The sequence below is a fragment of the Panthera leo genome, chromosome C2 (genome assembly GCF_018350215.1).
Source record: "Panthera leo isolate Ple1 chromosome C2, P.leo_Ple1_pat1.1, whole genome shotgun sequence".
NCBI lineage: Eukaryota > Metazoa > Chordata > Mammalia > Carnivora > Felidae > Panthera > Panthera leo.
In genome coordinates this window covers 57,811,330-57,835,426 of record NC_056687.1, presented here as the reverse complement: position 1 = coordinate 57,835,426, position 24,097 = coordinate 57,811,330, and the positions used below count along the sequence as shown (strand labels likewise).

General features: G+C 42.1%; 1 protein-coding gene and 1 long non-coding RNA gene across 9 annotated transcripts in view; both read right to left on the bottom strand.

Moving 5' to 3' along the window:
- The window catches only part of CD96 (CD96 molecule), a 96,188-nt gene extending 88,794 nt beyond the window's left edge, over positions 1–7,394 (bottom strand). For 2 of the 6 annotated variants that reach the window (XM_042903795.1, XM_042903797.1), the window contains exons 1-2: positions 7,055–7,394; positions 4,508–4,861 (exon numbers count right to left, since the gene is read on the bottom strand). In XM_042903795.1, coding sequence (XP_042759729.1) covers positions 4,508–4,861; positions 7,055–7,115 — 415 coding nt within the window. In that variant the 5' untranslated portion in view covers positions 7,116–7,394. The remainder of the gene's footprint in view (positions 1–4,507; positions 4,862–7,054) is intronic. The other 4 variants (XM_042903793.1, XM_042903792.1, XM_042903794.1 and 1 more) reach the window with 3 other exon arrangements.
- Positions 7,395–22,380: 14,986 nt separating this feature from the next.
- The window catches only part of LOC122198910, a 28,921-nt gene continuing 27,204 nt past the window's right edge, over positions 22,381–24,097 (bottom strand). For all 3 annotated transcript variants that reach the window (XR_006193213.1, XR_006193214.1, XR_006193216.1), the window contains exon 3: positions 22,381–22,733. This is a non-coding gene — a long non-coding RNA (uncharacterized LOC122198910). The remainder of the gene's footprint in view (positions 22,734–24,097) is intronic.

Sequence of the window (24,097 nt, the reverse complement as noted above, 5' to 3'; positions counted from 1 at the left end):
ATCTTAAAAAGATATACACATCTGCATGTTCATTGCAGCACTATTTTCAATAGCTAACACATAGAAACAGCCCAAGTGCGTCCTGATGGTTGAATGGATTAAGAAAATATTCTAATGTACAAGGAAATATCATTCATTCGTAAAAAAAAAAAAAAAAAAAAAAAAAGAAGGAAATCCTGCCATCTGTGACAACATGGATGGACGTTGAGGGCATTATACTATGTGGACAAAGAAAGACAACTACTGTATGATTTCATTTATAAGTGGAATCTTCAAAAACAGAACAAAATGAACTTATAGATACAGAGGACAGATTGGTGGTTGCTAAAGGCAGGGAGTGGGGGTGAAATAGGTGAAGGTGGTCAAAAGGTACAAACTTCCAGTTATAAGATAAATAAATTCTGGGGGTATAATGTACAGCATGGTGACTACAGTTAATAATAATGTACCATATGTTTGAAAGTTGCTAAGAGAGTAAATCTTAAAAGTTCTCATCACGGGAAAAATACATTCAACTGTGTGAGGTGATGGATATTAACTACACTTATTGTGATGATCGTTTCACTATACACATATACAGATAGCTACATAGATCGATCTATCTATATATCAAATCATCATGCCGGGGCACCTGGGTGGCTCAGTCGGTTGAGCGCCTGACTTCCTTTCAGGTCCTGATCTCGCGGTTCGTGGGTTCAAGCCCCGCGTCAGGCTCTGTGCTGACAGCTCAGAACCTGGAGCCTGCTTCAGATTCTGTGTCTCCCCCTCTCTCTGTCCCTCCCATGCTCATGCTCTGTCTCTCAATAATAAATAAATGTTAAAAAAATTTTTTAAATCATCATGTCATACACCTGAAACCAATACAATGTCTTATGTCAATTATAGTTCAGTAAAACTGGAAAAAAAATATCAGAGAACAAATTATGGACAAGGTAGTTAGACTCAGAGTATCAAGATTATATTATCAAGATATTATATTCTTTTACTGACAACAGAATAGAATATTTCTCTTATTAGATGCTATGTATTTCTTTTCTCACTCCTCCTCCTCCTTCTATTACCACTACTTCTTCTCCTCCTACTGTTTTCAGTCACAACATCAACAGCCCTCTAAGGCTTTTGTAGTGATCTGGAAAATTAAAATCATGTTGCACTTTGATAACAGAGCCCAGCAACTTCAGATTTTAAAACACATCAAGCTCATACAATCTCAGGCACTGCGGGTCCAGCTGCATTCAAACTAGGAAACCTGGATTACTACAACCCAGGGCTTAACTCAGAAAACTGCATTTCTTGGGGTAAGTTGAAAGCTGACTTTGAAGAAAACCCTGTCAAGTGAAAGTGAAAAAGAAGCAAATGCTGAACGGTTTATTACATTTCTATACTTGTCCACAGCCTCGGAGCACTAACTCACACCAAGGAACAAAATCTTTTGACAAGAGAACAGAATCCCTTCTCAGCAACCCCCACCCCCTGCCCCCGCCCCAGGAACATAGGGACAGAATTTAGGCATATACTGTTTTGTGAACAGACAGGGCTCAGAATGGCTCAGAGCACAACGGAAAGGAAACAAGAGGTCCCAACTGCCTGTGGTCCCTCAGATTTTCATATTTAGATTCTTACACACCACTTCAATTCACCTTTGTTCACAAGCTTCGTAAATGTTTTCACGTCGCGTGTGCTTTGCTTACCCAACTAGCTTGCAAACATCTCACAGGGATGTATGAGGGAAATGGCACAAATGGGAGAAGAAGTGAGTGAAGATCAAAGGAATAAAGGGGGAAAAGGTGTGTCCTTGGGTGGGGACTTGATAGGGCTTTCGAAAGGCAACTGCTTCATCTGAGTTAAGTGTCTGCCCCTTTGCACTCTACCAGGCTTACATTTTTGGTCACTCTGTAATGAAGGATGGTTTTTCCTGTTCTGTTTTGCTCTTTTGTATGTTGCCCGCTTTGTACTCAATACACAGTAGCAGAACTATTTCTCTAACATTGAGGCCATTTTTCTTTTTCATCTGGTCCAGCTGACCAACAGCAAAGTTATCATCTGGGATATTTCCAACCACAAAGCATGTAGACATGGCTTCTACCTCTCCTGAGAGTTGCAGTTTTTAGTAGCTACAAACTTAGTTTCTTTGAATTGCCCTTTATTTCAAGGAACACACTTTCCTTAAAGGCAACACCACTCTCCTTTCTGGATAACATACTACCTCTTCTCCAGTGCTGTCCTCATGTTGAGGACATGTCCCCATATGACTTACTTCCTATAGGGTACATCAATCCATTGAGAATCAAGCCAATTCTCAATGGAGTAGACATTAGACCCACAGAGATGCAATAGTACAGTTCACAGATTTAGGCAAAAGGTACAAAATCTTAATCTAAAGCCAAGGTCAATGTGTACTTGGGCTAATGTATGTTCAATGTTCGGCTGGGTTCCAAATTACACAAATGCAAGAAGAGAGGGAGTAGGACCCATTATAAATAAGAACTGATAAATAGAGTTCACTCATTATCATTATTACTCTTCTTAATGAAAAATACCCTTTACCAAACTCTTCCAGTCTGGCAGGAAGTATGCTAAGTGCTTTACAGATGACCCCATTTAATCATCAAAATAATGGTACCTGTGAAGGAGGTACTATAACCATTCATGTTTCTTCTACAATAGAACAAAAGCTTAGAGACTTGAATAATTTGACAAAGATGATACTTCTTTTTTTTTTTAATTTTTTTTTTAATGTTTATTTATTTTTGAGACAGAGAGAGACAGAGCATGAACAGGGGAGGGTCAGAGAGAGGGAGACACAGAATCTGAAACAGGCTCCAGGCTCTGAGCTGTCAGCACAGAGCCCGACTCGGGGCTCGAACTCACTGACCGTGAGATCATGACCTGAGCCGAAGTCGGACGCTTAACCGACCGAGCCATCCAGGCGCCCCAAGATGATACTTCTAATAAATGACAGAGCCAGCATTCAAATCCAGGCTACCTGACTTCAAGGTATGGGCAGGTAGGCACTGTTCTACACAGGTCTCCTTGTTTCTCTTCATTCAACTCCACCCCACCCCGTCCCCAATTGAACTCAAGTATTTCTTTTTTCCTGGACAACAGCACTGGGAACAGGGCATTGTAAAGTAGTGGCAGAGGAGCTCCGAGTCTACAGGTGGACTGAATACCACCTTATCTCCTGATAAGGAAGAAGAGGAAGTGATGGGGGTAATAAATCCCTCCCTGCTGCCCGTCCTGGGCAGTTCCATGCCTCTTTTAGCACAGCCTTCAGGAGTTAATTTTTGTTGCTTTTTGCTTATATTATCAGGCCACTTTGCCCCTGAGTTAAAAACACTTCATTTCCAGCGCATGTTCCATTTGTTGGCTTTCATTTTCATTCTTTTCCATTAGTATAAATGGAAATCATTTACTATAGGACCAACTAATTTAGGGGTAGGCAATATTATCATTTTCCAGATGGGTTCAGAGAATGGACATGACGGTCCCCAGGTGAAATTTATTTCTGGCCAGAAAGGAGCTAGAACTTAAGCTTAGGATTCCTGCCTCCAAACGCAGCCCCCTAAAGCAAGTATGTGTGAATGCTACATGTGCAGCAGCCGCCTTTGTGCCTTTACCTGCCCTGTACTAAATATATCATATATCCAAAGCACCTTGCATAGTTTCTCCCACAAACCTCCTCTGCTCCCTTTCCCTTCAGTGAGTGGCAACCTCCCCCCCAGATGTCACCCTAAATTTTTCTCTCTCCCTCACTCATATTGCCCTCACTTTTATGCCCAAAGCACATAATTTGTTGTTTCTATGTCTACCCAAACTACCACTCTGTCTCCTCTGGGCCACGAGGACGGTCTCCTAGTTCACTCCCACCTTTCCCTTCTGGCCCACCTTCACCCCATTCTTATACTGAAGCCAGCAAAATCTTTTATGACCCAAGTATAGCCACGCTATAAATGTCAGGCCATCCTTTTGTGGTGAATACTTCAATGTCTTCCTATGGCTCTTAGATAAAAATCAAACCCTTGAAACATTGCTGACAAGATCTGACACGATCCGGTCCTTGCCATATCTCCCACCTCATCTCTTAACCTCTGCACTGCAGTCCTGCTGGCATTTTCCCATTTCTTTAAACACTATAAAGTCCCTTACACAAGCTGTAAGGGATCACTCAAAAACCTCCACATCCTAAATGGTATTAATGTCCACTCCTTCCTCAGACTTCAGAGCTCAGGTGTTGCTTTCTGAGGGTCAGTTTCCCTGCCGCGATTGCGTGCTCTTTCACAAGACCATTGTAGTCCTTATCACTTATCACTGTTGCAATTTTACTTTTGTTTGTGGAATTATTTGGTTAATTCCGGTCTTCCTTTCCAAGCAATACCTCTTTCTGCTCAACTTCTGTGAACTTAGCACCACGTTTAGCATGTGGTTGGCTCAGAATACATACCTGTTGAATGAATGAGAGCTGAGTGAAAGCATGGGATTCTTTCCCTCTACCAGTTATGCTTACCATTTGTCTGAATGAGCAGGTTGTAGATTTTAGTCCGAACACCCTCTGGAAACAGAGTAAAGCTACACTCATACTTCCCGGAGAATGAAGAGGACACGTTCTTTAAGTGCAGGGTCCATTTTGACACATTTCTGGGAGTTTTTTTGAAAGTCACCAGTGATTCACAGGGACTGTCATTGGCACAGTGCAAGCCATATTGGGGATGATAAAGAGCAATCAGGTCCAACTTGTCAGTGACCTTGGACCATTGCATCTGTACCAACAAGTCTTTCTTCCATGTTTGGCAGGTCAAGTTGACATCAGAGCCAGGGAAAGCATAGATGTCTTCTTCATTGGATGCTTTTCCCCATACTCCTGAAAAGGGAACATGAGCCATCAGTTTACGTGATTCATGTGGAATGACTCTTATTTAAAAAGCTTGGTCACTTCGGTGAGGTGAGCAACTGAGGAATTTTTTTCTCTGGTTGCCTTAAGTAGAGGAGAGAGCTTGTGCGTGACCCTGACAGTAAAGCAGAGACTCAATGCAAATGAGGAGGCATTTGATTAAAGACGCTAGGGGAATATTGATCTCTTTGTCTGTTGGTCTGTCCAAAGAATAATTTAAGTTCTCTACCTGCAAACAAAATTAAGCCTATTTAGAACCTGAAGCCCACCAGCAAACATTATGACAGCTATCTTTGCAATGACTCTCATGGGCTGGTTTTGTTTTGTTTTGGTTTTGTTTGGTTTGATGAATCAACAGCTGCATATAACACACAAATAATATTTTCTGAAACTGAAAACATAACTGATACGTGTGTAGCTGTTTTAAAAATGTATGTTCTCCAGGGGCGCCTGGGTGGCTCAGTCGGTTAAGCGTCCGACTTCGGCTCAGGTCATGATCTCACGGTCCGTGAGTTCGAGCCCCGCGTCGGGCTCTGTGCTGACAGCTCAGAGCCTGGAGCCTGTTTCTGATTCTGTGTCTCCCTCTCTGACCCTCCCCCGTTCATGCTCTGTCTCTCTCTGTCTCAAAGATAAATAAACATTTAAAAAAAATAAATAAAAATAAAAATAAAAATGTATGTTCTCAAGAGGCTTTTAAATAGACTATTTAATCCTTCTCACATATCAAAGAATGATGTTGTTAACCCTCTACCAAAGACGAAACTGAGGCACAAGATGAGTAAGTGCTTTGTTTAAAGTCACACCTCACAGTAAAAGACTCTGAATTTGGTTGCCTAGAGTCTGTGCTCTTTCTGTAACCTTCATAACCTCCAAACTGCCTCCCAAATTGGTTGAGAAGACTAAGAAATTTGACTTTCAATATATGAAGATCAAAAGGACCTTCATTTTCATGCAGTTGGGGCTCCTGAGGGGAGAAAGAAAATACCTCAGGGTGTCCACTAAAGATAAACTATGGTCAGGATCATCAATAATCAACACTTTGAAATACTAGACATAAAAGAAGAAGATTCTCTCCCATCAGCTCTCTGACCACATGGTATAAGGCACTTAAAATATGTTAAGCATTGAGCCTTTGACATGCCTTCAATAGTGGAGGCCTCCGTTTTAGCGTTAATGGAACACTGTTACAGGAATGATATACTATTATGACAGGCCCCACTGAAGCTCACAAAGGAAAAAGATAAAAAGATGACAAGCAATGGAGAAGAAACAAGGCTCTCTAAGGTACTTGACAAATGGGAATTATTACACTTTTATGGATTCAAAAGTTTGGGTAGGACAGAGGTTAGTACAGTTTAATGTCGTTCCCTGTAAGCTCTCTTTTGCCTGATAATACGACTCTGATCCTATCCACAGCACTGTATTCCAAAGTCTCCTTTGATTTAGAAATTCTTCTTAGGATCTTCGTTGCTGTATCTGTAAAGCACAGTTAATTCTTAAGACACTCAAGCTCACTATAATACTCCCATGCTATGGAATGCAGAACTAATCTTTCCTCGTGTTTTCTTTTTTTTTTTTTTTTTTTTAAATAGGCCCTGAAGACACGGGTTCCCACTGTCATAAGGACTCTCCTTTGTCTTCTGGGTCCTTACCTACACATGCCGCATTAAAATTCAACATATGTTCAACTCCCAAAGACATTAGCTATTTGGAGGAGTAATGCTTGTTCCATACAAAAGAAACAGGATCCTTGAGAGAGAGAGAGAGAAAGATGAGCGAGGATCTCAGAGCACTGATGGCTTTGTGATTTTTTTTAGTATTCTGGAGTTGTTCTCACTACCATTTGGAGAGCATTTCATTTCCGAGAAGCACAATTTCCCAGTTACTCCAGAGGTCCTCTTCAGAAGGAAATGGGTGAAAATGTCTCAGAGCAGTGACACAAACTACTCATTCCCTTCTCGTTTTTAGTGTTTGTTAGTAATCATTTCTGGACTCTTAACATCTCTGCGAAAGCTGCCACTTAAATATGTAACTGAAAACCTTAGCAACGATCTGCCTTCAGTGATCAATGTCAGCCGCAGTCGCACGCATTTTAAATGAACAGAGGCCCCACTCACCCCGAAAGCAGCCGATCTGACAAGAAAGGACAAGTGGAAGCCTTACCCCTGACAAAATGTATCTGGATGATGGAACAGACAGCACAATATGTCCATTTTTTCTCCATCGTCTCCTGAAGGCCTCACGCCAGCATCTCCACGATCACAGAAGTCAATTGATGCCTTGAAGCAAACTCCAGCTACCCTGTTTGTGCAGAAAAACCCCAAACCTGCTGCACGCCTGGGTCTGTTTATCACTTGGCAAGACCCCAGGAAATGAAACGTAGACAGGAAAGTAATGTGGTTCAGAGCTAAGTATAACCTTCAACAGAACAATGTTGAAATTGTTCTCTAAAATTTTGTGTATCACCTTCGTTAAAAGACTTCTCAGGATCCAAAGATTCTCTCCTTCAGGATCTCTGTGTCAGTCAAGCTGCTTCTAAAATCCAAACAAAGGAAATCATGCAGAGCGACTCATAATGTGCTTTTTATACATTTCTTTTCAAGAGCACAAAGTCATTTAACAAATGTGAGCTTAGTGTCTTTCATATCCATTTTTCTGCTCAATTTTAAATTGTCACCCCTATTTCAGGAAAACCTTCATTTTCTGGGGGGGGGGGGGTGGAGAGGAAGGAGGGTTCCTTTTCTACCCCCATCTGGGCGAGGCTGGAGGTCAGGCAGAGAAGCTTCCCACCCAGCTGGCTGGAGGGTGTTTTTTGCTGAGAGCAGAAGAACTTGCCCGTGCCTCAGCCAAAAACCAGAAAGAGCAAGGCGGAAACAATCTGAATCCAATGGCAAAGAATCTCCTATCTCAGCCAGCAACCACGCCTGTGATATCTGCCCAGCTGCCTCCATTTACAGAAGACAGACTGGGGTTCAGGGAAGGGTCCTAGTATATGATGACTTCCCTGCCGGATATGATGCCAGATATTGGTTTTCCAGCTGGAGATAAAATAGGCCTTCCAGACTCAAGAAAACATGCATTAGGCTGAGGACTACAGCATAAAGTTGATGAACAAAGAGTGAAAATGAATAAATATATGTGTTTACATATAACCATATGAACAACTGGTGGAGTATTCTGTGACTCTAATTTTACTAACACAATAAAGGCATCAGCCAGCAAGCCTGAAGACAAACAAGAAGGCTGAGCTGTGTTCCTGAGGTGGTTACTCTTTACCGGGAGAGAATTCTGGCCAGGTTGTCATCATGTATATTGCCATCGTGTACCGTGGCATCATGGTGTACTGATCTACCTTGTATATACTGATCTGTCCCTCTGCAAGGACTTGGGAGTAATATGGATGATGCTAAGATATAAGGCATCACCTCTGCCATTGAGGAGTCCAGAATGTAACCGGGGGAACAGAGATGTGCATGTGGTTAAACAAGGGCTACTGTCCCCCAGGATGTCCAGGCTCCCCTCTACACCACCACTGCAAACAGTTGCCATGACGACTGTCATCCGAATTCATCACTACAAAGCTAATGATGTTTCTTGTAAAGGCCAGAGGATGGAGTTACTTATTTCCTAGCCCAGTGCTCCCCAGACCTTTATTCCCATCCCCATTCCCATCTCCACACTTAGTTTCAGGGGTGTGACCTGGAGGGGCGAGGTCAGGTGGTGCTGACAGGGATGTTTTCAGGGAGGCTGCAGACTGCAGAGACTTTGACCGAAAGTCAGGAGGTATCACTGTTCTCAGTGCCTTCATCTCCCCCCCTTTACCCCTGCCTTCCTATCTTCCCCTTTACCCCTGGACATTCTAGTAAATAACAGCGATGGACTACAGTGGCAAACATGGGCTAAGAAGATCTGGACCTGCAGGTGGTGTTCCCATTACAAGCCTGGGGAGGGATTCAGGTTATCTCACTCCACCTGTCATATTATCAGGAATTACCTACATGAAATCAATAAAAACCTAAACTTACTGAATTCTCTAAAAACAATCTGTCCTCTCGAAGCATTTCGTGGTCTCCTGTCTCCTATTGCTTTAAACTAAAACACCTTTTCAGGAAAAAAAAAATCCCTCAAATTCAGAAAAAAAGGGAAAAGATCTCTTATTTTCCAGAGCTACAGATGGAGTCCTTGCCTCTCACTGGGGTTGGGCTGCCCAAGGCACCCGTGCAGAGGCCGCTGGGCAGACTGGCCCTCTCTGGGTGTCGTTCAGGGCTATAGACACCTCGGTGGCCCAGAGTCTTCTGATTTGACTAGTTTCCTTTGGGATTCACTCAGGCTCTAAGAGAAGAAAAATTTCAGATGCCCACAGAATGTTAATTGAACGGATGTGGTGTCCTACAGCTGTGAGACCCAAGCAGCAGCCCCTCCATGCAGCAGGTGGCAGCAGCGCCCCGCACACGGGCGCCGCTCTCCCAGGTGATGGGAACTGCCCCCACTGCGTTTCAATCCCAGTAATATTTTCTAAAGGCCCATGCAGCATGGGGACAGGCGTTCTCTACACTTAAAAATAACTCTTCAGTGGAAGTCATGAAAATCTCTATTATCCTCCCTGCTCGACCAAATCCCAATTGCACAGCGTTTCTCCTGCCTTAGATGATAGTCTGCTGCTTGTGAAGAGAAAACAGAGGCAGTCAGTTCCACATACAAAAAGAAATCTTGAACTTCTTGAACTTCAGAGGCAAATTCAATTATTTACAAAGAGAAGCAGGGGCACGTATTATTTCTGCTAGAGGCAAGCTGTCATTGTGTGTTTTTAGCAAACTTTTTAAATGCTCCATTTAAACGCCCTCAATGAGAAAAGGACATTTTCAGAAATAGGAAGATGAGCAAAGGCACACTTACCTCTGTGGTTTGCATAGAGGTTAGCTCAAATATTACTGATGTGTCTTAGATTTTATTCTTAATTATTATATATAAAAATTAAAATGTAGACTGTTCTATCTTTGCACATGTTTCTCTCCCAAAATGCTTAGAAAACATGCTGTTTAATGTTTCAAATAACTGAGAAATACTCATTCATTGAGTGCCAACTCTTAAGAGATTACTGAAGAGGCACAGTTTTAAGTGATTTTAAAATGCAAATGATAAAACACAGCTCTTGCTCTTAAGGCATTTGCTATTTTGCTGGAGAGAAACATCCGCGCACACCACAAAGGAGTCAAGAAACATAAGACATAGAACTGAATGAGTAAGTAGCCCAGGATTTTAGGAAAGGAAGAGGAGGGATCAAGTAAGCTAGGAACATTTTAAGTGTGGAAATCACTGTGGAAATGTGAAGCTGGCTTCACATTGTAAGGGCGAGTCTGGTGGAAACCACAAGATAAGTCATTCCAAGCAGAGCAAACAGAAGAGCCAACAGTTGGAATTGTTGAAGTTCAAGGCCAACTCTGAGTCAGTTGTGATCATGGAACAGAGGCTTTATTGAGGGGCTTTGGGTCAGACAAAGCTGTTCAAAGAGTGAGATTAGATTATGGAGGGCTTTGAATTCTGAGCTATAGATTTTGTTCTTCCTGTTAGAGAGAGTTACAGATTTTTCAAGAGAAGAGTGACATATATAAAGTAACATTTTAGAAAGATGAATCAGGTGGGCTTGTGAATAACAGTAAGGGGGGAAAAGAGGGTTAAGAGCTGTTAGGGGTCTTATATTTCCCTAAGCAGTGGAGGGCAAGAGGCTGCTGATTGGTTATGGCAGTGTGACGGGTGGTGGGGGGGTGGAGAGGCGGTGGACATTACAAAGAAAGAGGAAGTAAGGCTTGGTGTCCCATTGAACATGCAATAAAAATCTGCTCTCAAGTTTCATGCATCAGAATGTGGAGAAAAAAACAACTCTAATAGATGTAAGGGCTGTAAAATGATGTGAAAGTATAATGGATTAATTCAATATCCCTGCTGGAAGAGCCACTCTACCCTCGGGGCAGTGGGCAAGGGGTCACTGAACTTTGGACAGAAAGTGAGGGATAGCCTATTAGGGTACAGGTAGAAAGGCCTCGCCTTCACGAGAATCAAGTTCCTCTTTTGGTTTTCACTTGGATTTTATGAGTTTTAAGAATTACCATCTAAAGGGAGAGAAAGAATATCATGGCACTTTCATAACATATAGCAATCTATTTTATCATTGTCCTCTCCACCATGCTCAACTCTCTCCATTAAAGACTGATTCTAATGTAATGCATTTTGCCAATGACAACATCAATATCTGCTCATTGCCAGAAAACATTTTAAAAGGTTAACAAAGAAAATAAATATCAGCTGGAATCCTAACCACCCACAGGCAATCAGTACTTACATTTTGTCTTATATCTTTCTGGATTTTTACATAAATATGTATATAGGAAGAAAATGAATTTTTACTATCTTTACTATATGCACTCTACCCTGTCCCTTTTGTTTTACTTCATAATATAATGTAGACACACATGGTAATGAAACGAAGATAAACTTCCTTCCTTTAAAATAGTTGCATGGTAGTTTATTGTATAGACATACAAAAAAAATCTTTAAGTAAGATAAGTATAAAATTTCTACTAATGTTTTACTTTAAGAAATAGAATTTAAAAATTCAGTGGAATAATTGTAGTTAGTGATCTCTGAATATTTTTCAATGGTAAGCTAAAATAAACAATGAGAGAAAGAGCAACAGACAGAAGGGAGAGAGAGCTTGATTTTGCCAAAGCCCTGGGAAGCTAATGCTGGCTCACTAATCACTCAATAAAGTTGACTTTTGCAGCAATACATTTTAAAAACTATTAGTATTTCTAGGATTAACATAGAATAGAAGAAATCTTTTAGATGATGTTCTACCCAGATTCAAAACATTGAAATGTCTCTTCACACGCAATGGAGAAAAAAGTACCACCTGAAAAACTGAGAAGTTTTGCAACTGATTTTAGAACTTAAAAAAGATAGTATGGAACTAAATCACATACTGTGATTCTTTGGTAGACTCCTACAAATATATTTTGACCACACTGTATTTTTAAAACTATAGATCACATACAGATATTGTTTCTTTTTTTTTTTTAAGTTTATTTATTTATTTTGAGAGAGATAGAGCATAAGTGGAGGAGGGGCAGAGAGAGAGAGGGAGAGAGAGAATCCCAAGCAGGCTCTGCACTACCAGCACAGAGCCTGAGACGGGGCTCGAACTCACAAAACCAAGAGATCACAACCTGAGTGGAAACTGAGAGTCCGACGCTTAACTGATTGAGCTACCCAGGTGCTCCTGTGTTTCTATACTTGGTAAAAAGAATAGACTAAGTAAAACTGGATATAACCATTAGCCAGTAATCCCCCCCACCAATCAGAGCCAGCAAGTGAGAGAGGAAGGGATACAGAGGCCACATTGATATTTGCTGCTTTATGTAATGGTGTGGCTCAATACAACCTTAAGTAGGTAGTGTTACCAGGAAATAGCAGATTGTGATTAATAGCATTTCCTGGGTAATTGAGAGTTAAATCACATTCTTTTCTTGGGGGAAGAAGAACTATAATGGGAAGGCTCGTTGAGTGGGATAGAAAGTCCTCATTGCTGAACAACTTTTAAAAAGGTATTATTTCGCATTTCTAGCTCAATGATAACCTTGGAATGAACATTATTTCACTTTATTTGGTGATTGAGGATCTTTTTTTTTAATTAAAAAAAATTAATGTTTATTTATTCTTGAGAGACAGAGAGAGACAGAGAGAACGAGCAGGGGAGGGGCAGATAGAGACAAAGACACAGAATCTGAAGCAGGCTCCAGGCTCTGAGCTGTCAGTACACAGCCTGATGTGGGGCTCGAACCCATGAACCGTGAGATCATGACCAGAACCAAAGTCATATGCTTAAGCAACTGAGCCACTCAGGTACCCCAGTGATTGAGGATCTTACAGAGACCACAAATATTGTTCTGAACCTGAGACCCTATCTAAGAATATAGAGGGTAGTTATAAATAAAAATATACTCCCCTTCTCCAAAAAAGAAGTCTAACTTATTAAAAATTTGTCTGCTTTGTGGAAGAATCAAAAACAGAGACACGTGCATACCCCAACACGAAATTTGTCTGCTTTGTGGAAGAATCAAAAACAGAGACACGTGCATACCCCAACATGAAGACTGTCTATTTTCTGCCAAAATCTATAGAATGTTGGAGCTACAAGGGACTGTAGCAATTATATAGTATAGGTAGAGTCCTTCATATTAAAGATGAAGAAACTGAGGCTCCAGAGGTAAGTGTCTTGGCCAAGGTCAAACAGTTTGTTGAAAAGAACCCTGTACTACTTGTTACACTGAGGTAATGAGTCATACCTCACACTATTAAACTATTCAGTTTAGTATGCTTAACAGTTAAAACCAACCATTCTTCAAATTAAAATGCAAATTGCCTCCAATATCTTTACAAGTAAGAAACAATCTAGAAATCATTTGCTTTCTTTTAATTCCCTTGACATTTCTCTTGACTCACCTGCTCCTGTATATCCCAGAGGAAACAACAGTGAGCAATTTATATGTCTGAATGTACACACACACACACACACACACACACACGCACACATTTGTTTGAGAAGTTTCTGTTTGTGTATTTATTTGTTTGCTTGCTTGCTTTTCAGTTTAATTTCCTGGAGGAATTCTGACCAACTCTCTGGGCAATGCCAAACAGGCAATTTTTAAATCGAAGACAGTGAATTAACTTCACCTGGTATTATGTAACGCATCGATTTGATTTTATTGCCACTGTTCTTTCACCACTTATTATGTATTTTCCTCTTTCATTTTGCTCAGAGAGGGCACAATAGGTCTCCTATTTACTTCTCCAAACACTTCTTTTTCTTGGGGGCCTCTCTGTCCTCCACCCACACAGTTTGGTAGACGAGGAAGCTGCTCTAATTACCCAGCACCCAGCCGGGAAGACCACACTTCTAGAACTAGATGATCATGCAAACAAATGAACAACAGAAAACAGTGTGTGTGGAGAGTCCTCTGAAGCAAACAGAAGATCCTCAAAGCGTTATTTTTTCTAAAACAGTCATGCCTTGTCACTTCTGAGAAGGTAGAAAAGCTTTTCTTCTCTCTCTTTTCCCCTAAAACTTAATCATGCCTTTTTGCTTTTGAGAATGTTAGAATCTACTTGGAATTACCAGCATTTGTATAATTTTCACACTCTAACAATTGTTATAGGGCCCTGGAACTTCAGAATAATCAACCCCTTACTTTATAAATAAGGAATCTGGGGCCCAGTGAAGGGAAATGATGAACCTAAAGGGGTTCTGTGCCTAAAGGCACAGAGTTATGTCTTCCATAAATACTGAACTCAAAGGCATGGTTTAACTTGGGCCACTTCCCCCACCCCCATACAGATTATATCATGAATATTGCTATTTACCTGACCCTATTTACACGGTTCTGTGGTTTAAAGCACCACAGAACCAGACTGAGTTGTTAACTAGGCCTCCCCAGCAAAGAGATTCACCCCCACATACCAGTCTCCCAACACAGGTAACTCAAATATGTGTCTTTGTGACATATAATTGCACAGAACAATATATCAGAGGCCTGATAAGAGGTGCAAACCTCAAATGCCAGCTCTGTAAATGTCTAAGCTCCTCTTTCCATACATCTCTAAGGCATAGTCAGTGGTGCTTGAGAGGAACTCAACACCTCGTTGTGGCTGGCCAGGCTCTGCACAACCAATCGCTGGGCCCCTGAATCCCTCTCCTCCCTCCCAGCCCCACAGGCCCTCACTCACCACAAACCTGCTCTCTTTCCTTTCTGTCCCTCAGGCCCTCTGTATTCATTAAACACAGACACAGAGGGTGTCTATATATGCCATTTTCTCTGTTCGGTACTCTTCCCCAGCCTTGTTACATTACTGGATTCTGTCATTCTGGGGTTATTGAAATGCCCCCTTCCTCTTCAAGGGCTTTTCTGACCCCTGTGATTATACAAGGGAGCACCCCCACCCCCTCACCACGGGTCTGTTTCACAACAGCCGTATTTCCTCTATGGGGCTTATGAACTAAGAGAAGTTAGGTTGCTTACGTTCTTGTTGGTGTATTGTTATTTTCCATTAGAATGTAAGTTCTGCAAGGAGAGGGATTTTGTGTAGTATTCACCTCTTACACCTCACCAAACATCCCCTTGACTCACCTTTTCGTCCCAGCTGGTTTTTGAAGGAACCAGCTGCTTACATGTGCAACATGAAAGCACCCCCTCTTGGCCGCCCTGAATGTCCCTCTCTTTCTGACCTGGGGTCTCTGGAGCAGAGACGCAGTGCCTCATCTATTCTGATACATGAACAACCCTGAGAATTCAAGGTAGTCAGCGCACCATGGGGCAACACGTCACCAATGAGGAGCAGGATCCTGCTGGTGCCTAAATCCCTCCTCTTCTCATGTTCAGGTGAGTGATTCTAAGGTGTGTTATGCATGGCCCCTCAGAGGGTACCCAGAGGGACCCAGACACATCTGTCCACAATATAAGCTGCTTAATAATGTGCTCTTGGACTGGCTTGCCTTCATTTCCTGCTTTACTCATTCCAGTCCCTAATTTGTGTTCCAGAGAACAACACCCCAAAGTAGCTGTAAACAGGCTCTTACCTCAGGCTGTGCCCTTGAGGGGGAATGCATGCGAAGGCTCTCTTCTTATTCACTGCTCTATCTCCAGCCCCCAGAATGGTTCTGGCCACAAAATAGATACTATCTCAGTATTTTTTGGTCAGATTCTCTTTACTGAGTAATACCATTTCCAATCAATGGGAACAATATAGCCTACTTATCTCACAGTGTCCATGAAATTGAAATAAGCTAGTCAGATAGTCTTAAAAATAATATATATCCTTTATTTTGATGAGTTTCTCAACAAATATTGGGCTCCAACTACATGTTAGGCACTAGGACTGATCCAGAGGTAAAGATAAAGAACCTTTCCTCTTCTCTGACATCATTTCAGCATTATCAAGGAGAGGGGTGACCACTGTAAGGGCGAACAGTTAAAGGACTCCCATTGGGTCCCCCACAAATTATGACCTTTAGGTCCACTGTAAAGAATACAAGACTAGGGAAATTAGCAGCTCATAAAAGAGCAGACGGTATATACCCTGACAAAGTCAATATACATTTAAAGACACTTCGTGGCTGACTTGTCAAATGCTCAAATGAACTATAGAAAATAGAGAAACCCTTGTCCCACGAGCCATGGAATCCAATGGCAGTACTTCAGACAGAAGTGACAAACTTACCTCTACCCATGGCAAGATTCTTTTCTCTGATACCCACACAGCCAAAAGGTGTAACCATAACCATGAGGAGATGAGTATGATAAAATCTAGGCCTCTTATCCAAAGGCAGGTAATCTTTAACAATATCAGAAAAGACACAATGCAACTTCTGTCGGCACTAGAGGCCTAGCACTCGCTGAAGTTAGTGCTCTCTGGGAGCTGCATTCCTCCAGAGCTGGTAAGCCAGTCTCATCCCAGCAGAAGACAAAAGGCATACCCAAAAGAGATAATTGAGTAGAGTTTAATAGAGGGTTTATACGTAAGGCATGGTAGGGTGTAGGGGAAACAAGAAGCGATGGCATAGTTCTCAGGGCTAGCAACACTGGGGATCCAGTTCCTTTCCCGAGACTGAGGAGGATTGGAGAGGGGCACCAGAGAGAGTAACTGTAGGGAGAGGGCCTCTTGGCAGGAATCGTGGCCTTCAGTATAGAAGTGCAAGCAAGCCACGGACACCCTTCAGATAGGGAGCTGGGGACATAAACATCCCAAGCTCACCTCCCACAGAGGGAGGAAGGAGAGTGAGGTCGAGACATTCGTGTGTACTCATTTGCAGAACCAAAGGTCAAGAGAGCTCATTTACACAGTCCACACAGCCTAGCCTCCTGGACTGGTAAACATGGTAGATCTGGAGGGACAAAAAGGTAATATCCAGAATACCAGCTATGTGGTCCTCAGTTATTGTAACAGAAAAGGCTGCAGGCGTTCTTTGCTGGTTCACCTGCACCATGGTCGAGTCCACTGTTGAGTACCCAGCCTCACAGGAGTCACCAGTCAGAGAATTTGCAGCAGGGTGATAAATGAGAGCCAGTTGGAGGATCCTTTTCCTTCTATAAGAAGGGCTTAAAAAGATGTCACTTCCTTCAGTCCTGTGCAATATGAGGTAAGTCCTATCATGAGAAAGAGCTCCCCTTATTGGCGATGCCTGCAAGAGGATCTCAGATCTCCTGGAAGGAAAATGGTTGAAATCAGAAGAATGTGTCATTATGTTCAACTTCAGTTCCATCACCTCTTGTCACTTCCTTGTATGTTAAAAGCATTCCAGGAGGGGCGCCTGGGTGGCTCAGTCGGTTAAGCGTCCGACTTCGGCTCAGGTCACGATCTCGCGGTCCGTGAGTTCGAGCCCCGCGTCGGGCTCTGTGCTGACAGCTCAGAGCCTGGAGCCTGTTTCCGATTCTGTGTCTCCCTCTCTCTCTGCCCCTCCCCCGTTCATGCTCTGTCTCTCTGTCTCAAAAATAAATAAATGTTAAAAAAAAAATTTAGGGGCGCCTGAGTGGCTCAGTCGGTTAAGCGTCCGACTTCAGCTCAGGTCACGATCTCGCGGTCCGTGAGTTCGAGCCCCGCATCAGGCTCTGGGCAGATGGCTCAGAGCCTGGAGCCTGTTTCCGATTCTGTGTCTCCCTCTCTCTCTGCCCCTCCCCCGTTCATGCTCTGTCTCTCTCTGTCTCAAAAATAAATAAACGTTAAAAAAAAAAATTAAAAAAAAAAAAGAACGGGATATTAAAAAAAAAAAAAAAAAAAAGCATTCCAGGAGACCAAGTGTTACTGTAACAGACCTCCTCTTTTCATTTGGTCCCAACATTCCAGGTAAGACCAAGGTTCCCTGACAGGAAGAGCATGGGCACAGGTGTCAACTTGAAATCTTTATCTAGGAAAACTCTTGGATGTTTCCAATGAATCTTCTACTTTTATGATGTGGAAAAGAAGCTTGATATAGGGCATGAAATACTGCAGATCAGGAAAATACCCCATGGCCTATTAGAAGGGGGAAATGAAGACTTGAGAATAAGCAAACCAGAAATGTAGAGTTCAAAGTGGGTAGCAGGACCCAGCCACAGACTATGAACTAAAACCCCTTTTTCATGAATATCTATCAAGACATTGTGCACCACCACCATGTGATGCCCATGGAGTCCTGGATCCTGACACGTTGTTGTCACGGTTTGCACTAAATCCACTGGACAGAGATATTAGGGATTATGGATTTTAAATATATAATTTCCTATGTAGGGATTAAATGGTGTAACATACCATATTTGTTCTCTAAGGGCTACTGTAACAAATTACCACAAACTTAGTGGTCAAAAACAACAGAAATTTATTCTCTCACAACTCTAGGAACAGGAAGTCCAGAATCAGGTGTCAGTAGGATTGCTCTCCCTTTGAAAGCGCTAGAAGACAATCTGTTCATTCCGTCTTCTGCTTCCAGGGACTGTTAGCATCACTCCAGTCTGTTTCAGTCTTCACATGGCCTTCTCCCCCTCACCCTGTGTCATCTCCTCTTCTGTTTCTTATAAAGACATTAGTCATTGGATTTGGGGCCCACCCTGTTAATCCAGGATGATCTCATCTTGAGATTTTTAACTTAATTACATCTGCCAGAGACTCTTTTTTTTTCAAATTAGGTCACATTTATAGGTTTAGAACCTGCACATTTCTATTGGGAGGCCACCTTTCAAACCGCTAAAGATACTGTGAAGCAAAATCATCTCAGATAATCAAGCATGCTCTGAGCACTGAGAAAACTGGCATCTTATAGATACTGTGGTGTACTGACAAACTCCCCCATTCAGGACTGAATCGCGCATTTCCCCTGCCTGCTCATGGCTCATAGCTGAGTCACTTTCCAAGAATTTTCATCATCTGAAGAGGGCTGCCTCTGCCAAGTGTATGCTTCCTTCCTGGGAAAAACCCAGATGTAATGAGAGGATAATGAGGGGCAGGTACAAAGGCCTGGTCTTTGCCTCAATTTTGGACACCTTAACAGGGCCCCCTGTAGGATGGGCTGAGTTCTCTGCTATAACTTTATCACAAACCAACTTCTCCTTCTGCCCCATCTTGATTCCTCACTCCCTGGTAGATGTTGTTCCCAAGAGCAGCCCCCATTACACCTCCTGTGGGCAAAATCTCACCACAATATGTTTCCCAAAGACCTTGGCCTAAGACGCACCCTGACATGAGATAAACCATAGATACTCTAAGTAGCTTAGAAGGAGTCTTTTTGGAGAACCATCTGCTTAATGGGCTGGGAGAGCCATTTGGATTATCAAAGGAGAGCTCGGGTAAAAGAAGTCCTTACCCTCCATTGTGTGAGCTCCCTGCTGTATTATCATCCCTGTGATTAGAAACATGAAGAAGTTAAACACACGGAGACAAGGACACATTTTTTTTTTAAATATAAGGAGCATTCTTCAAAAATTATAGGGCTAAGATGATTAGCAGGTACTGAATATTAGTAAGAGAAATCAAACCAAAAATCTTAACACATTAATAAAGATAATGTGTTATCTTGGCTAGATGGATAAAGACATCCAGGCATGGCCTCCAGAAACTTAATGTCTACACTCCCAGTGGAAGTATTTGGTAGAAATGTATCAGGAACCTTTCAACTGCAGATTGCTTCACCATGTTGGAGTCCCACACCATGTGTGAAAACCACACCCAAACCTGTACGCAAATATAAAGAAAAAGATCTGTATTCATTTGGAGCATGAGCTGCACAGTTAGATCGGCTTCAGTTCTTGGCTTTGTCATTTACTGTCATTACCACCTTAAACAAATGCTTAATGTTTCTGAGCCGCTGTGTCCTGCCATCAGTAAAATAGGGTGAGTGTGAATATTTATGTAAAGCACCAGACACCAAAGGAAACCCACTGCAAAATTAGCTGTTATTAACATGAAATGCCGAGTACTATTTTATTGTTTTTATAATGACAATAACTTTTCCCAAAATGTTAGTTTGCATTTATTGCCTAATTCTTTCCTTGATGAAAACAATTTGAATTTATTTTTCTCAATGTGTGCCAGCTACAATTTCAAAGGAGCTAAAGAGGTATGCCTGGGAGGCTCAGTTGGTTGAGTATCTGACTTCATCTCGGGTCATGATTTCATGGTTTGTGGGTTCAAGCCCTGGGTCAGGCTCCGTGCTGACAGCTCAGAGCCTAAAGTCTGCTTTGGATTCTGTGTCTCCCTCTCTCTCTGCCCTTTCCCCAGTCATGCTCTGTCTCTCTGTCTCAAAAATAAATAAACATTAAAAAGTTTTTTTGTTTTTTTTCAAAGGAGATAGAGAAAATGATCTGTGCCCTGGTTAGTGCCATTCTTCATTAACTAAAGTTTCCAGCTATGTTTTGAATCCTTAACACAGACAGTAACGTGTGAAGCAAAGGTTGGGTCAAAAGGAATGATTTTCAGACAAGGATTTGAGCTCAGGGGATGAGAAAATTAGAAAATCACATTTTGCCTTAAGAGAGGCAGTATAGGGTATGGTGGGGAATTTAGGGTTTGCATTAAAATGAACTTTGGTTTTAAAATATTGGATTCACTAGCTATTAGTTCAATGACCTTGGTCAAGTAACAACTTCTTTGAGCCTTAGTTTTCTTACATAGGAGGATAGTGACAATACCTAGCCACCAGAGTTGCTGTGAAAAAGCAGTCAGTGAGACTGCATATGTCAAAGTACTTGGAACAGAGTCTGGCCAATAGTGTAGCTAATGAGGCCACAGTAATGATAATAAAAATAAGATGCAAAGGAAGGGAGTCAAGGAAGACTTTCTAACTATAGGTCTTCCTCAACTCAGTGATGTTAGACAGATAAGTCATTTAACTTTTCTGGGTTTGCGTTTCCTCATTAGTAAAACAGTAAACTGCTAAAGATTATAGAAATGGAAATGGCCTTCTAGTTCACTGACTCAAGACGAGTCTAATGGTCATCATTAAATGACTTTTAGAGATCTCAACATTATAGCAGTCTGCTAGGCCTGCTATTAAGCTACAAAACATAAGATATCCATGAAATATACAAAAGATGATAGACCATATAAAACATAGAAAATTACGGTAAATTATATGGATGAATATCTTAGTTCTGGCAGATGCAGCCTATAATCTCTTAATGTTTTTTCCCCTCTGAGTAAGGGGCTTTTTCTCTAATCCTTAAAAATCAATGCTATAGTAAATTAATCATAACCTGCTGTAGTAATTGGATTAACAGAAAGATCTTGGGTTTGCATGAAAGCCTAAAGTAAACAGCCACCCAATATACAGATATACTGGTTAGGGTATAGAGACACTATAAAATCCAGTTAAAATTGAATTAATAAACCTATCTACTTAAAAAAAAAAAAAACACCTTCGGGGAGCCTGGGTGGTTTACTTGGTTAAATGTCTGACTGTCGATTTCAGCACAAGTCATGATCTCACAGTTTGTGAGTTGGAGCCCTGTGTCTGGCTCTGCACTGACAGTGTGGAGCCTGCTTGGGATTCTCTCTTTCCCCCTCTCTCTGCTCCTCCCCCCACTTTCTCTCTCTCTCTCTCTCAAAATAAATACGTAAACATTTAAAAAAAAGAAAACTTCTAAAGCAGAAGGGATTGGGACCTCAGATTCTTAATCTTTTTGCCTCTCTAGCTATTTTGCTCAAATAAAATTTAAGTTTTATTAAAATCATAGATTCCATGAAAGTCTCAGGCAAGTTAGTCAATACATCTGCCCCAGGTGCTTCCTGGAGTGGTCCTGGTTCTAGGCTATTTAATCTAGACCAGATGAATATCTTCATCTCCATCAAATTCATTTGTGAATTTAAGTTAGCCCCAGATCATTCAACAACTGAGTGTTTTTAAGCTGACCTTGAGAAAGTCTTTTAAGCTTCTTCAGCAGAAGACAGCTATAACACTATGGTAGGAGAAGATAGCTAGGAAGTTCAGTCTCCACGAATCCACATGGCTCAAAATGTTTGGCATAAAGGTTCAGGGCATGCATGATGAGTCGATATGTACTCAGAAGTGGCCATAATGTTCTGATTTATCATGTTTCACTTTTCCCACAAAGCAGGTGACAAAATGGGAATAAAACAAAATGAATCTATTCTTATTAGATTGGGGCCACAATCTCATATTGAGTTTAGATATTGGATTTCCTGACAGCTTCCTGTGTTGTCGGCTTATTGCTTTCAAGGGAGCCAGCAATGGCCTGGGATAACAGAGTGTCTAGGATGTGAGACATCTTAAATGGATGACACATTTCCCTGGGCTCTGCTGCCAGCGGAGTTCCCTAAGCAAGTTAGAGTTTATGTGTCGGTGATGTTTGGGGGCTCAGTGGAAACCAGACAGGAACGATCCTTGTCTAGAGTAATGATACCATAAAAGAAAGTGGGAACACAGAGATGAATACTCTTACTGATGGTATTTACTCAGGTGCAGTATTGTCTGCGTGAGGAGTTTTGTTTCTTTGGGCCCACGAAGACTCGAGGGTTCCTTCTGCACTGGTCTCCGCTCCTTTCAGGGTGTTTCTGAGTACCCTTGCCTCTGACCCAGTCATGGCTGTTCCTCTCTTTCTTGTATCAAATGTGACACATGCCCCCAACTCCATATGTTGTCGAGTAGGTCCTTTAATATTTTCTGACATAAACTCGATCTGTCTGGCTCGGGGCCTCAGTGTGACAAAACAATAAAGCACTCTCTTCTCTTTGAGTTATACGGGAGCTTTAGCCTGGCTTTGCTTCTTATAAGTGTAAGTTTGATGATAGGTCCTGGTGTTTGCTGATAGGTCAAAGATCAAGAATATTTTCCATTAATTCAAAGAAAAAAAAAGACATCACCTGAAATAAGCACTGAGAAAAGAGCAGACAAATTTAAATGAAAACGAAACTTGGAAATTTATAATGCTTTGTTAAAGCTGAAGTACTTGGGGCTAGAAGCTGTGGCTGAATGAGTGGGTGGGGAGAGATGAGGGGAGACCACACCACCCAACTAGAAGATTCCTTCATCCTCTAGCAGCTCCATCTTGGATTGCGGGACTCCCTGGTATCAGCAGCTGACTGATCCCTCTGCCTAGCAGTGCATGGCAGGAGGGCCAAGGTCAGCCCCATACCTGCTGCATTAGGACTCCACTGCTCTGTCCCATCAACTTGCCCATGAACTGACGGTGTTACAAGTCCACCTGGATGGAATGGGACACTGGTTCCTTCCTATCATGATTCCCCTCGCTCAGAGAGTGGGACTGCTGGAAAACTTGTCTGGTTTCCGTAGGCAAGACCAGGGCAGTGCTCTTCCACTCCTACCCCCCCCCCCCACCTTATGCACAGTTCCGTGGCCAACCCTCCTCCATCTTTTTGAAGCCATTCAAACTTCCACTCCATAAGATGAGTCTTCCTATAATACGAGTCTGTTTTCCTTCTTCTTTTCTTCTCTGTCTACCCTCTCTGCTGTGTTTCTCACCAGGAGTTCAAGTAGGCGGTGGCAGAGTGATAGTGTATGCAGATGCTGAGCTTCGTGTTGGGAAAGCAGAAAGAATAGAGGATTCTTTTAGGGGAAAAAAAGGCGAGTGTGAAGTAGCAGGAGTGGGGAGCGGTTAAGTTAGCAGGAATTATCCTATTTTTAGGATAGGATTTTTGGGAGTACAACATTGATTTTAGGCTGAGGGGAAGTAGACAGTAAAGAGACTAATAATTTAAGAAAAAGGGGGAAAGTCACAGGAAAGTGTCTGGGAAAGGATGAGGAGGGCTGAGATCACAACACAGTTGGAGTGACCACACTGCAAAGGGAGAGCAAAGTGTTTCCATTCTTCTGGGGAGAAGAAAAAGTATAGTGGACTCGGTATGTAGAGAGCAAGAAAATTGGATGAGTTCATATTTGAGCCCTCAGCCTTGGATGTAAATAGAAGAGCAGGTGGACAGCTTGCAGAAAATTGGTGATCGTGGAGCCCTGAGGAAAGTGGAGTAGGGAGTTTTGGACTACAGACCTGGAGGATGGTGACAGGAGGGCAAGAGAAATGAAGAAAAGGGTTTCTGAGCAGAGGTGAGACTGCGCTTGAGGATGATGGGCCGACTTTGGACTGAAACCAAACAATGCTTGATGTCAGGGAGCAGGACAGACAGTTGCGGCTCAGCAAGGCGGTAATGCCA